The sequence below is a fragment of the Glycine max genome, chromosome 6, assembly GCF_000004515.6.
Source record: "Glycine max cultivar Williams 82 chromosome 6, Glycine_max_v4.0, whole genome shotgun sequence".
Taxonomy (NCBI): Eukaryota; Viridiplantae; Streptophyta; class Magnoliopsida; order Fabales; family Fabaceae; genus Glycine; species Glycine max.
Window position 1 is genome coordinate 3589930 of NC_038242.2, and position 14994 is coordinate 3604923.

Genomic DNA, 14994 nt, shown 5'->3' on the forward strand with positions numbered 1-14994 from the left:
AGTTGAGGAAGACAAGATAACAGACATAATTTATGGCATGCTTTTTCATATTTAAATTTTGTCAAATCTCGTATTCAGTGGCTGGGCGGGCTGAGGGCTCATTTAATTGAACTGTCTCAAAATCTTGGAGCTAATTCTTGCGCTCAATTGAAGTTTTTTTTTTTTTTTAATTCTCAAAAACTGTAGTCATTTTTATGGATTTTTTAACATAAAGTTTTTCGTTTTATGTTGGGAGCGCATGTTTTTCCAGTTTGAATATTTTGTGGGCTATTCCTAAAATTACTAATGCACTCCCCATTTTTTTCCCAAAATTACCCTGAATTTTTTTGTTAGTTATGATTCCTGAATTTAGAATTATTTACAAATAAATTAGCATAACCTGTTACTGATGGGAGATCCAATAAAATGGAAGACAAACCATCATCCATACTAAGAGTAGATCAACAACCAGGTCTTTTACACAATCAAAACCTTGCATATGCCTTTAAATATACCTAGGCTCAACCATTGACAGAATAAGTATACTAAAACTGTCATTTTTGTAATATAAATACCTAGGATCAACAAATTCTTATTGTCCTCCTCTTCTTTGTTAATATAAAGGCCAATAATATGATGAGTAATGGGATCATTCAACCAATAATTCGATCCCATAGTTGTATACTTGAATTACACTTGTGGCCTCATGGTTGTTGTAGAATTTTTTGCAAAAGCATTGTTACCGTTGTTGGGATCAACAGTCGCCTTCGCACTGTATCGTTCCATGGTCGTAAAAAAGACTTTAATTATTTTGATGGGAATGCATTAATAAATAGGAGGAGTGGAATTAGCAATAGTATGTTTTGTGGAGAAAAGCTTAACTTCCAGTGGTGATAGATAGCCCAATGCATAATGCATAAACTATTAAAAACAAGGAAAGCGATGCAATCACAAGGAAGAAGATGTTCTGCCATGGAAACTTGTCATAGGGATAGTTGTCATTCTAGAAGTAATTATTGTAGTGGTTATTGTAGCGGTTATCGTAATGGGAGTGCGGTTATTATAGTGGGATTGTGATTATTATATATATTATAGGCCTTATTGTAGCGGTTATCATAGTGGGATTGCAATTATTATACATATTATAGGCCTTTAAATATAAAGAGGCACTAAATAAAACGTATAACATCCAAGCTTAAGTCTCCAAGAAGAGGAAAGGAAATAACAAACTTAAGCCTGAATGTTCTACGTTTTACTACTTCTAGAATGACAACTACCACTATGACAAGTTTCCATGGCAGAGCATCTTCTTCCTAACACACCTACAAAAGAAGAAATACAGCATTTGTGCCTAAATTATTGTTATTTAAGGTTAATGATCTAATGGGATAAAAAAGAAGAAAAAAGAATGTTGAATAGGTATTTATAATTTTTTATATCCATATTATTATTTATTGGTATAAAATATTTATTGATTTTATTATTGACTAATATGTGTCAGACTCTTCATCCTTCTCCAATTTAATTTTTTTTAATCTAAAAAATTCAAACTTAAAATATTATTTAAAGATATCCTGTCCAATTTCATTTAATCAACCACTTATTGGTAATATATATATATATATATATATATATATATATATATATATATATATTATTGTTCTAAATAAAAAAAAATTCAATAGCAATTGAGTTTAGCAACAAAGGTCCATTTTTCACAATATAAGGAATTCAAGTTTGAATTTCCAATAAAAGAACTATCTACATTTGATGATGTTCAATTGAATCTCAAACAAAATTATTTCAAAAAATATAAGCTAAAATGTAATTTTCGTCTTTTTATTTTTTAAATTAGTAATTTTAGTTTTTATTTTATTTTTTAATTTATAAATTTAATTTTTCTTTTTTAAAAAAAATATGATTTTAATCTCATATTTTTTAATTGAAACATTTTATTTTTAACTTATAAAAAATTTGAAAATTTGAAATTAAAAATAAGGGGCTTATAGTTATTTTTTAGAAGAAGAATATAGTTGTTAAGAAATAAATAAAATATTTATTATTAAGAATTACGTTAATAATATTTTTTTTCCAAGGGACGTTAATAATATATTTAAAAAAACATTAAAACGTATTAATAATAATTTTTCTAATTTTTTACTTCCTTCATTTGTTATGCACTTATGCCACGTGCGACCTGGGTGGATTTCCTCTTTGTCTCATCTGCATTTTGTTAGAGCGACATGTGTAATTAGAGTAGACTCCCACCGTAGAGCACAAACCACCTGATCCGCGCCCTCAACCTCCCCCTTTACCCTCTCTTCAATCAAAATATTCGAAACCATAAACCTTTTTTCAAAGGTCACATTCCCTGGATCCCTCCATTTTGTTGTTATTTTTATTTATTTATAATACACAATGTCATGGCTGGCTCGTTCCTTCGCAAGCTCTCTCCGACTCGATGACGACGAAAACGACATCGTACTGGATCCACCTACCACGTCATCGAGAGAACCCCCGCAACAGCAACACGAGGCACGAGAAAATGCATTCGGATCAGAAGAAGCTGAAGAAGAAGAAGACGACGACGAAGAGACGCAAGAGCGTGGTGGAGTCAAAGAGGACCTCGACGAAATCAAGGAAACCCTAACTCGTCAATTTTGGGGAATGGCCTCCTTCCTCGCTCCACCGCCATCAGATTCTCATTCTCCATCCGATCCCTCTTCGTTCGTTTCCGATCAATCCAATCATCGCGCTGTTTCTCCGAACGAAGTACCGCAATTGGATGACGCTGCGATTTCCAATCACTCTAATTCGGTTTCGGTGGGATCCGATTCGGATGGGGATTGTGGTCTCGCGCAACGCGCGGTTGGAATTACCGAAGAGGTGCTGGTCTTCGCGATGAACATTGCTATGCATCCCGAGACGTGGTTGGATTTTCCTATTGATGAGGAAGACGACACCGATGGTAACCTCTTTTTATTGGATCGGATCACATAATCATTAGTTAATTAATGCACTTTCGAATTTTAATTTGGTTATAGTTATAGAACAGATCGATCACTCTTGAATGTTAATTATCGCGTGTTACCTTAGATGCCTTGCCTTCATTACTTGGATGATAACACATTGACAGTGTTAGTGTTTGGTAACTGATATGGTAACGCGTTGCATGTTCAATTGGATATCTTTTGAGATTTTGACGTGATGAATTCTACTCATAGATTTTGACATGTCTGGTGCACAACAAGAGCATGCTGCGGTTGTTGAAAGATTGACTCCCAGATTAGCTGCGCTTAGAATTGAACTGTGCCCTTGTCATATGAGTGAAAGTTACTTCTGGAAAGTGTATTTTGTTCTTTTGCATTCAAGGCTTAATAAGGAAGATGCAGGGATTTTGTCTACACCCCAGGTCAGTTACATAGGTTTTTGCTTTTGGCTTTCATGTCGCTCTTGCAATCACCCTATTTTGTGAGATGTTGGTGATGAAATCATTTTAAATTGGTTTCACCATTTATTTGTATAATTATGATTGCCTAGACCCTTTGAGCTAGGAATGAGTGTTCCAATATCTTTATCAGATGTAAGAGCAAACTCAAAAGTTTGGAAATAGGTGGTTTTCAAAATCACCTGTTGGGAATTTACTTGGGAATTAAATTACTGGATAAGAATGACCAATTATCCTTTGTGATTAATTGGGGGATGTATTACCAAGTTTTAATGGTGTATCTGACAGTTGTAAAATATAAGTAATAATAAACCAGACTGAATGATATGGAGTGCAAAAGTTACCTTACTGCTATGTTCATTCAATTGGTTCCTGGCTTCCTGCTGCTCAGTGCCCAACTTTGTACACCATGGAATTTGATCATTTGAACTGAAAAGGTTTATATGTTAAATACAATTCAAAGTTTTTCAGTGGTTCAAGTTATTTTCTTCTAGAATTCATAGACGATGTACTTTCTGATTTGCTTTTTAACAAGATGAATGAAACTATTGCAGTCTCATAATGATTTTGTCATTGTAAATTCTCAATGGTTATCTAAAGAATATTTAATATCTATTTCACTTGGGAGATTTCCTTAGATTTCAAAAATATATCGTCATTACCTTGTGAAAGATGTTTCACTCGAAATATTTTTGTTATTGCTTTGACTCTTGGGCCTATGACTTAAACCAATCAATAAAATATTCTAACACTCTTCCTTTGTCATATGCAAAGTTACACACTAGATACATATCATATTCATGGAATATGATTCACTTTCAAGATGCCTTGGTGGTGAAATCGTGGACACACAAGACTCTAAATCTTGATTTCTATGGAATTGAGAGTCTGTATTAGTTTTTGTTTATGGTGCACTATTGGTTTCAAAAGTATATTGTCATTACCAGTCCATTTCTGTCTTTCTGCTGTCTCTTTGGACTTCAATAAGTGCAAATCTATTTGTTATGTGCTCCATTTTGTAAATTCTTTTTTTTTATTATTCTTTTAATTTTCTTCTAATTTTGTGAAACATATTGAGATTGTTTGATTCTTTTGGCATGGAAGATTACTAAATTCTGAATCATTCTATTCACATGTGATTCTCTATTATGAAAAGTATATTATCATTGATGTTGTAAATGTGTAATCCTTTTGTCTGTACTGAACTTGATGGCACAAGTTATTGATATTAACATTATATGCAATTGAAAGTATTTATAATCTACATTCTTCAAATATTATATCTCATACTTGAAAGATAGACAAATAGTAAGCCTCGAGAAGAAATATCTGCCATTATTGGGTGTCTTTTAAGTTTTATTCTCTTCTTGACTCAATATAGTTATGCATTATGATTGGATGGCTAATATTTGAATTGGTTACAGAGATTTTTTTTCTTCCAGAATGAAATGTATATAACAATTTTGAAAAGAGAAAATAGTTCAAAACTGGAATGAGTATGATCTTTATTGTTCAGCTACAAAGAAAATTTAGTTTATTTATTTAAATGTTCCTTTGCTTAGATTGGTTCAGTGATCATGAACAATATTGGTCTCTAATGTTCATCAAAATTTACCTGCACTTCTACAGTCAGCGAGTATTGTATATCTACACCTTAATGGGTAGATGAACTTTTCTGATGTCTTACTTTTAAGTTGACACTTGCAGGTCATGGCAGCAAGAGCAATGTGGATGCAGGAATTGCATAAACAAACAAAGCCTGAATTTGAAATTTCCGGAAGAAGTGTTTCCTACTCAAGAGACAATGCAGCACAACACAATGATTTTTCTCCCGACTTATTAGATGACACTTATTCTGATGACATGCCTAGTCAGACATATGGATATAGAACAACCTCTTTGTCCATGTTGTCAGATTGTGAGACTGATAAGCACATGGTTGAAAGTTCTGGAACACATTTCACTGATAAGTCTGTTATTGAGAAAAATTCCATTATTAAAACTGAAAACAAGGATCTAAAATGTGGTCAGCCCTCTCAAATTATTATTCAGGATTATGATGATGATGATGGTGATGAATGGCCAGAGGAAGATTCTGATTTAGGGGGATATGGTGGAACAACTCATCCCATGGTGAATGAAGAAGACATATCTTTCAGTGATCTGGAGGATGATGATTATGGCATTAAACCCGTTAGTTCCAGTACAGGTTCAAAGGTGGTATGAAACTTCAAACCAGATACGATTGTGGTAATTTTAGGACCAGTGAATCCTCACTCAGCACCAAGAACAATGAAGAGATTGCCTGATGTTTGGAAAAACACAAGTACTGGTGTCTGGAGCATTCTTTTGTATATAATGAATGGCGGTGAATGAAGTTGCTAAAATGCTGTGATGCTATATGAAGCTGTAAAAAGAACTTGTTAATCCTTTTTTTCCCTACATCTTTTTTGCCGCAAGGTTAGGTTGGGACTATGGATTCTAAAGTGGAAGTTGAATTTTGAAACAACTTAAATGAAAAGGAAAGAGTGGAGCTAATACTGTGATTTAATGCTTAATCCCTGTTTTTCGGAGATCCAAAATGAGAATATGGGATGAAATATGTGCTTCAATCCGATCTGTTCCAGAAGGTACATCATATAGGGGCAAGAAGTGTATATAAAACCTCTTGTTTGTCATCAAAAATAGATACTGAAATTTCTCATGTATTTTTGGCGGTTGTAGTGGGGTTTGGGATGCTCTCTCTGTTTCTTTCTTTATTTGGGTGTCGTCCTGCTGATTGCCTTGCTGTCAACTGTGTTTGAAAACAATAAAGTTGTTATTTGATTAACTTTGAATGATCGGATGAAATGATACTCATCTAAGTATATACCTCTGCCGTTCAGGTCAAAAGCATGAGAAAAAATACCTCTAGTTTTAATGATGACCTGCGTTCTATTGTGCATTATGTTTTCGAAACTTACAAAAGATTATGTAAATCATTATTTTAAAGGCAATGATTAACGAATCAAAGTTTTTACTACTAATCCCAGATAGATAACACACTTTTAAATAAAATAATTTATTTTAATGGTATTTTAAATTTTATAGTTGTAAATATTTTTATCAAGATAATATTAAACATGAAAAATATAAAATGTAAATGGATGAGGAACAACAGTAAAAACTTTATCATTTTTTGTCTTAATTCTTAAAAATAATTTGATATTTTTAAATTATAAAAGATCTCTTTTTCCAATTATAAAAGAAAAATATTTTGTTATCACTCTTATTATTATCATTGTCCCTCCACCCTTATAATATTATTCTCTTTTCACCTATTATCATCATTATTATTATTACTATCATCTCTATCTTTATCATTGTTATAAATACAGTCATTTCCATTATGATTTTTACCAGTTCTATTATTATCATTATTGTTATTTTGACTATCAATCTAATCATTTTACCAATGTCTGTCGTCATTTTCATCACTTTGATTAAATGATATTATAAAAATATTTTACACCACAAGTATATAAACCATTTTTTCTTAAAAATATTTATATATTAAATGTTTTTTTAAGTATTATATAATTTACATGTTCAAAAATACATTCAATAAAAAAAGTTCAAAAATACATATTTATTGTAAATTTTAATCATATAAAATAGATATTTATCCTATATAAGGCAAATACCAAAATATTAATTATATAAAAAAAATGTTATCTCTTAATATCTCTAATTAGAAGTTTAACCCTAAGAATACAGGTGAATTGTGCTATCTTAGCTGCAACAAAGGACGAGGAGTTCAACAACCCTGTATTTGGCGCGGTAAGTCTTGGTCTCCCCTCCTTTTATTAAAAAAATATCCAAAGCATATGAACGAAGCTTATCAGATATTTCCCCAATTCAATGCTCTCCTGGCTACCTGGAAACTAAATTAAAGAAAAACCGTTAAGCCAAAGCAAAGTAACTAACTGCATTTATTTTCTTTCTCCCGGTCAATTCAAGATCCGCTGTTAAGTAACTACATTACCAATCTTCCGCCATTCAATACAAAGAAACCCTCTGTCTAGGGTTTTCACTTCCATGGACCTTCCGCTCCTCAGGAAGAGTCTCCAATTCTCTCGAAGAAACAAAAAGTACCTTCTCCTAATTGCTTTATTCGGCGCCTCCGGTTACGGTGCCTACAGGGCCTACAATTCACCCTATGTCGCTCAGAAACGATGCCGTATCGCCAAGCTCCTCAGAGCCTTCGTTTCCGTCGCCGAGTTAATTTCCAACTCCGCGGACACCGTTACCGTTATCTCTAACGACTTGAACCGTTTCCTCGCTTCCGAATCCGACGAAATCCCAAACAGTTTGAAGCAGTTAGCCAAAATAGCAAAATCCAACGAGTTCTCCATGTCGTTGGCTAGGGTTTCCGAGGCTGTGACGCTTGGGATTTTGCTAGGGTATAAATCACAGCCTGGTAACGATAAAAAAGATACGAAAATCACCGCGGAAGCTTCTGGATTCTCGGATAGGGTGTTGGAGAGGTTTTTCTCCAAGGCTGGAACGGGTTTTGTGTCTGTTGTGGTTGGAAGCTTTGCGAGGAACTTGGTTTTGGGTTTCTACGACGCCGAACCGGTCGGTGCGAGATTCCAATCGGATGTTCCTGGATGGGTGAATGTGATTTGTGATGAGAGGTGTGGGAAGCTTATAGGGGATTGTGTGCAGACTTTTGTGAGTACCGCTGTTGCTGTTTTTCTTGATAAGACAATGGATGTCAATACCTATGACGAAATGTTTGCCGGGTTGTCAAATCCGAAGCACCAGGAAAATGTGAAGGGGATTTTGGTTTCCATGTGTAATGGTGCTATGGAAACCTTTGTTAGAACCTCTCACCAGGTTCTGACTAACGGAACTGCGAGGCCGAATACGGGTTTGTCTGTGGCTCCTGTTGTTGTTCCGGTGAGTGAAGATGGGTGCCTGAAACCGGAGGTGTTTCAGCTCAAAATTGGAAGCTTGATTAATGGTGTTCAGGATGTTGGGTGGCTTGAACAGATCAAGTCAGTGCTGTCGGTGCCTGCAAACCGGAGGTTCGTGCTTGATGTCACAGGGAGAGTGACGTTTGAAACTGTGAGGTCGTTCGTGGCGTTTTTGGTTTGGAGAATATCAGATGGATTCAAGAGGAGTGTTAGTAAGGTTCATGAAGAGGTTATGGGCAAAGGACTGGAGGTGGTTAGATATGTTGGAGCTAAGTCATCGGTTATTCTTACCTTGTGCCTTGCTTTGTATTTGCATATTATGGGTGGTAGTAGAATTCTTTTGCCTGCTTAGTGTGATGTTTGATCATCTAACCTTATATTTGTAATGCAGTTGGAATATAATGGTAGCAAAATCAGATCATTAAGTTAGATAGCATGTATATGTTTCCGAGTATTAAATTTGAGGTCATACTTCAGTGGGTGAAAAAGAAAAAATTTGGCTGTAATTTTCAAGTTACTACTTTTAGTCTTTTTCCATACCCAAAAAGAAATGCAATGATTTGAGCCATCTTGCTCAAAATTTACATTGCTTCAATGCTGGATGTATGTAACTCAACACCTCTGAAAATTGTGATAATTACCATTAAAATAAAACCCAATTTTGAGTACATTGCTTTTTTTTTAATATATATATATATGGCAAATCAACAATCATATTTGTTTGAATTTTCTCTATAAAGTTGAGATTTCATAGCAGATTTGACTCTCTGCACTGCTAACTGGAACTGGCTGCCAGGTATGTGGCTGCCAGGTATGTATCTGACTGAGTTTAAATCCACTTCTTTCTGTTGAGAATTCCAGATATTTGTGCATGAGACTTGGATTTGTGAATAACTGTATGAGCAGAAAACTGCATACTTAATGTTAATGTGCCCTAATACATTCCTCTCTAAAAAGAATATCACAAGCATATGCATTTTATTTTTATCCATAGGAATTGAACACGGTACCAGAAAGTTTACAACACTCACATGTCCTGCTCAATCAACTGAGCTAGACCGCCTTCCCTAGCATATGCATGCTTTACATCGTTGTTAATATATATTAATCAGTATTGTTCCTGTTTCATGCATTGTATATCTTGCAATGGTTTATTTTGGATTAAATTAAGAAGTCTTTATCATGAGAGAACTCTTCCATTTAATTACCTCAGTTGAATCAGTGATACTCTTTCTGAGTCCCCAGAAGTTTACAATCAGAGTGTTTTCTCTAGGTATGGCTATTAAATCTTTAAACCATGGCTACTCATATCCAATGCCCTGATTTTGATGGAGAAGTATGCTTTGACTGAGTGAGTTTGGGTTTTACCAATTTGCAGAAGTGAGGGTGGGTTTGGATATGTATCTGCATGCCCCTGAACCTACTTTGAAGTCACACTTGTATATGAAAGCATATCTAGGAAGAATTGAGATTTTAAGAAAAGCGAATCTCAACCAAATTTTTTGAATGAATGATTCAGATTGAAACTAATGAAAACAATCTTAACTATACTTATATGATTGTGCTGTCAAGGTTTACTCTTCTCACCTGATACTCTCTATCTGACAAACACACATGTGCTCTCGTTCTTATTTCTTGTAATTATTGAGAATATAAATTAATTATCATAATTGCTAAATAATTTAAATTATGATAAATAATAATGTTGAAATCATATGTTTAGTTCTTAGGTATCTTATTTTTAGGATTCGTTTTTATCTACTATTTGAATTAAAATGTAGTTGACCCTGATGAAGATAAGGTTGGATTTAAATTTTCCATACCCAGCATCCCCAAATCTGAACCTGAAGCTGGGAGGATAAAATCTATCCTAGACTCATCCTGTTGTGATACCTAGTTTTCTTTTCGGCAGCATTCTTGACTGTTATACCTTGAAATGGGCCAGTTGCCTTCTATTCATCTAGTGATTCCAGTCTAGTGTCAATGGGGTATAAAGTTGTCTTCAGTGCTCTTACTCTATCCTGCGTAATAGTGATGCTTTTTCTCTAGGATTCGTAGAACAATGCCAGTCCAACTCTATCAAGCTGATTAGAATATTATAATTTGATTCTTTGTTTCTTTGAAATTGACAAAGTTGTAGATTTGTGTTCTCTTGTTCTGCTTTCTCTTTTGCCACGAATGAGCTGTGTGCGGTTTAAGACTTAACAATTAAAAAGCTCTGTAAATCTGTGTGCGACCAAGAGGTTATCTTTTCGGAGAATTAATTATAATTTGGTTGCTTCTTTAGTTGTGACGTTTTCTTTAAGCTTCAGGACCTCCACAAGATTCCATATGTAGCCTGGTTAAATCAATCTTCCAGCGAGTTTGCACAGCAAAAAATAACTTGGAGTCTAGTAAATCAAATGACATCCGCATTGAGACTTTTGGCATTTCAGAACCAATTACATCATGGAGAAGTTGTCATTGCGGATCTGGATTTACGTGTCACGGCTCATGGACGATGGGTTATGGGCAGATTCCTGGCTAACATGTGTCCTTACTCCTTAACCCTTGGGGCTGCTAAGCAGCTAAAACTATTTTTGGACACTACACCTCTGCCAATAAATATATGATATACCTTCATCGTCGTGGTTAGCATCTAATTATATATTGATAAATTAAAGTATTTATTCTTAAGCAAAAATAATTTAAGAATTTTTATCTTTTTCTTAAATCGCATAATTTCTCACTTGTTGAGTGTTTAATTCTTTAGTTATATGTTTTTATTTATTTAAATTTTAAATTGAAATATTATATCAATTTGAATTTTTTAAAAAAAACTAAATTTTAATATTACTATAATCATAATTGATTCCAACTAAAATTTGCATTCAACTATTAGTAAAAAAATGCTTAATTGTAAATTTTATTATCAAATTTTTATTATTTTGTGAATTTTATCACTCGAATTTTATTTTTGCAGATTTTATCATACAACTTTTATAATTTTGTGGATTTTATCCTTCAAGTTTATTTTCACAAATTTTATCATTTAACTTTTAACATTTTACAAATTTGATTATTTAAATTTTTTAGTTTTTTGTATTTTACCATCACCTGATGAAAAAAGTCAATTTATTAGATTTTGTACACTAATTATAGTTATTATCGATGTTGAAAAGTGATTTTCTATATTAATTGTTGTAATCAATAAAAAAGTCAATTTTTTACATCGTTTATTATTATAACTTATGTAAAAAATTAAAATTATTTATCTATTGTCAGTAAAATATATAAAAATTAAAAACTTTAATAATAAAATTTGTAAAAATAAAACTTAGATGGTAAAATATAAAAATAATAAAAGTTGAGGGGTAAAATTTACAATTAAACCTAAAGAAATCATGTAATTTAATTCAAATAATTTACTTTGCAAAAATTTTATTTTAAAAATATTTCTTTGCTTTATTCTTATTTAATATCGTTATCAAATATTCATTACTTATTTTAATTTTAAAAAATGGTTAATAGAAAAAAGCTGTTATAAAATATGATTGAATTTCATTTTACAATATACTATTTTGATAAGTAAAACAAAGGAGTTCTATCCTATGATTTGAGGGCGACAGTGGCAGTCCATTTCAGAGACTTTTATGGCTCAACGCTCGAAAAATAATCGGGAAATTAGTCCGATTTAGATTAGATGAGGTAGTATTAATATATGACAAAAATGATTATTTATTTATATTGGGGCAAGGCATCAATCATAGAGGGCTCATCAGTGGATGCGAGATGACTCCGAATTTGACAGTTTCAATTATCAATATGAATATTGAGAATTTAGATCCACATTATTGTAATCGAACCTTTGGTTTCATAACAGAATAGCTCACGCAGGAAGCGGTTTCAAGAACGGAAAACATTGAAGAAAATTTTCGGTGTACTCAAATGATTTGTATGTTCCAGCATGCATTAGAGATCCAATTATAAACTTTCAGAAGTATAAGAACTAATATATACATTTATCAACCAGATTGGAAAATTTATTATATACAGGAAGTGTATATTATTTATTTAAATCTATATGGGTGCATGTGATTCAAGTGTTGATCTTCTATTTCAAGAATCAATTATGGTTTATGCTTTTGAGTGTAGATATAATCAACATGAGCCACTAGAGTTCTTCTCATCAAACATTCCTCACTCCCGTCTATTCCTTCGCAACTCTCATCGTCCAACACTGCTAAGGCTGTTTTGTATGCCGAAACATCCTTCAATCGAAAGTCGAAACATAGCAATTCCAATGAGTCTGAATTAATACAAAGTGAACAAAATATCAAACATGACAGATTGCATGATGATTGATGAGGTCTACGAAGAATTTGTGCCATGCCTTAGGTTGTGGAGGCAAATCAAGATTGAGAAAAATATGTTACGTACCCTGTGCGGTGAAATGATTGCGTCGAACTCAACGTTAGGACGAGAGGCATAGGTTAAGCCGAAGCAAATGAGAAGATACAAGAAGGTGGCCAGTTTAGACATACTTTCTCCACTATTTTTGTGATCAGTTTTGGGGGGGGGGGGGGGGTAGAGACCCTTTCTAATATAGACAAAGAAGGAATAAACCCCACAGATTAGTCTACGCCTAACAGTCTGTGACTCTCAATTTCTGGACTTTAATTAATAGCCACGAATCAAATTATGGCATGTTTTATGAGAGTTTTTTTATCTCAAAAATACTATAAAATAAAAAAGTATGCAAATAATACAAGTGCAAAATAATTTACATAAATAATAGAAATTATTGTTGGAAATGATAATCGGTTTTCCACAATCCGATTTCTTAAAGTATAACAAATTTTTTCATTGTTGAGAAATGGGTTGTCCATGCATCAATTTCTCAACATGTCTTTTTTTTAATTGTATATTTTTTTCTTAATTTTGTTTTTCTTTATTTTCTACATTGGTTTTTCAATGTACCATTTATTTATTTATTTTTTTTGGTTTTTTTTTAGAGTGAACTTTCATTTTCGTTTTATTTTCGAGCACGATTATGAAGCATTATTATATCTTTTCAATATATGAAATTTGTTCCATCGAATTCATCTACATAAAATTTATGGGACAAGATAATTGTTTGGGAAAACGTGCATGCATGGGCAACCAATTTCTCAACATTGAAAATAAAAAAAATCATGCTGCACTTTGAGAAATTGGCATGGGGTGGGGAAACGAATTTCTCATTTTCAATAATATTTTTTATCATCTATATAAATAATTTCTCATTTCTCATTTTCAATAATATTTTTTATCATCTACTAGTCAAATATATAATTAAATTAATAATATTTATAATTAATGTATTTTTTTTACATTATAATTTATGAATGCTAATCCATAAATAAATAGTCCAACTTATCTTTTATAAACACAGATTCACTTCCTTTTGAAAGGTCATGTCCAATTTCAATAGTTACTTTCAAAACCTGGATTTGCAATCCATTTTTACACAGGTCTTTGTCTAGAAACTAAATTGCAGAAAATTTTCATTTCAAAGTAGCCATTTATTGACGTTTAGATTGAGCCTTGATTTCAAAAACACGCATTTGCATATAATGTTTCGTTTTACAGAGTAGGTGATGGGTTAGAAAATGTAACGACTGATGTAGTAAATACAGTATCTATTGAGAGTGGGTAGGCCCAGTGGGGTAATCCATAATTAGATGCACTATTTCCACGGTTCCACGTATCATTTCATCCTTCCTTTCTCGTTAGGTTCATGTTTAGTTTTCAAATTATGATTTATACACATCAACAATAGTATACAAGAATATTGTAATATTATTTGTATACAGCCAATTCTTTATCAACGATTTTATTTAAAAATATGTAAAAATATTTTTTCTTCGTTTGATTTAATTTATTTTAAAAATAAATACTTATTTTTTTTATTCAGTTCAAAATATTTTAAAATAAAAAAAAAATATTTTTTAAATAATTCTTATCAAATAGTATGTTATAAGTTGCATCTATTAAATGTTTTTTTTATACTGTTATCTTTACCTAAAGTATGGAGTCTTAACCATTGTAATCACCTTCAACAACCTATGAAAATAAGAGTTACACTTACAGACAAGGGTGGCAAAGCGGATCAGCTCACCCCGTTTTGACCCGCAACACTATTAGCCCGCCAAAAATGGGTCCATATGCTAATGATGGGTTAAAAAATCTGGCCTGCCGTGCTTAAAGATGAATCGGCCCGTTGACGGGGCAACTTGTCCAAAATGAAAAATAAAGTATTTTATTTCATTAAATTAATCCAAGTCAACAAAATTAGTTAAAAAATGTAAAGTATATCAATTTTTTATTTTAAATTTTATTTTAATATAAATTTTCCTATAAGTATTAGAAAATTTGAATTTATAAATAATATAAAAACAATAATATATATATATTTTTTTAAAAAAAACATTATAAACTAAAAAAAAATACAAAGTGACAACCCAAATCTTAATCACCTATTAGTATTTATATTTTAAAAAAAAAAAGATATATCTATGGTTGGCCAACCTGTCCTGTCTCTCGTTGGCCCATCAGGCCAATAGGTTAGGGAAGACAAGCTACAACAGC

General features: G+C 32.4%; 2 protein-coding genes and 1 long non-coding RNA gene across 3 annotated transcripts; 2 read left to right on the top strand and 1 right to left on the bottom strand.

The window, feature by feature from the left end:
- Positions 1 to 2308: 2308 nt before the first annotated feature.
- LOC100801926 (uncharacterized) lies at positions 2309 to 6257 on the top strand. The gene is made up of 3 exons (XM_003527693.5): positions 2309 to 2947; positions 3204 to 3391; positions 5135 to 6257. Exons 1-3 carry the CDS (start codon positions 2398 to 2400, stop codon positions 5651 to 5653), a joined length of 1257 nt encoding a protein of 418 aa, XP_003527741.1. The 5' UTR covers positions 2309 to 2397; the 3' UTR covers positions 5654 to 6257.
- Positions 6258 to 7242: 985 nt separating this feature from the next.
- On the top strand, positions 7243 to 8965 carry LOC100810954 (protein PHLOEM PROTEIN 2-LIKE A10). Its single transcript, XM_014777259.3, has one exon. It carries the CDS (start codon positions 7505 to 7507, stop codon positions 8735 to 8737), a length of 1233 nt encoding a protein of 410 aa, XP_014632745.1. The 5' UTR covers positions 7243 to 7504; the 3' UTR covers positions 8738 to 8965.
- Positions 8966 to 12385: 3420 nt separating this feature from the next.
- LOC102669049 (uncharacterized) lies at positions 12386 to 12927 on the bottom strand. The gene is made up of 2 exons (XR_001388877.2): positions 12805 to 12927; positions 12386 to 12673 (listed from the first exon to the last, which is right to left on the bottom strand). It is a non-coding gene; the product is annotated as an uncharacterized lncRNA (long non-coding RNA).
- Between the last annotated feature and the right edge of the window lie 2067 nt (positions 12928 to 14994).

What these genes read in the sequence shown, in the direction of transcription:
- LOC100810954 (XM_014777259.3), top strand. Translation starts at nt 7,505, where the DNA reads ATGGACCTTCCGCTCCTCAGGAAGAGTCTCCAATTCTCTCGAAGAAAC.
- LOC100801926 (XM_003527693.5), top strand. Translation starts at nt 2,398, where the DNA reads ATGTCATGGCTGGCTCGTTCCTTCGCAAGCTCTCTCCGACTCGATGAC. An exon ending in TGAGGAAGACGACACCGATG is followed by an intron (nt 2,948 to 3,203) that starts GTAACCTCTTTT and finishes TTCTACTCATAG; the next exon opens with ATTTTGACATGTCTGGTGCA. An exon ending in GGATTTTGTCTACACCCCAG is followed by an intron (nt 3,392 to 5,134) that starts GTCAGTTACATA and finishes TGACACTTGCAG; the next exon opens with GTCATGGCAGCAAGAGCAAT.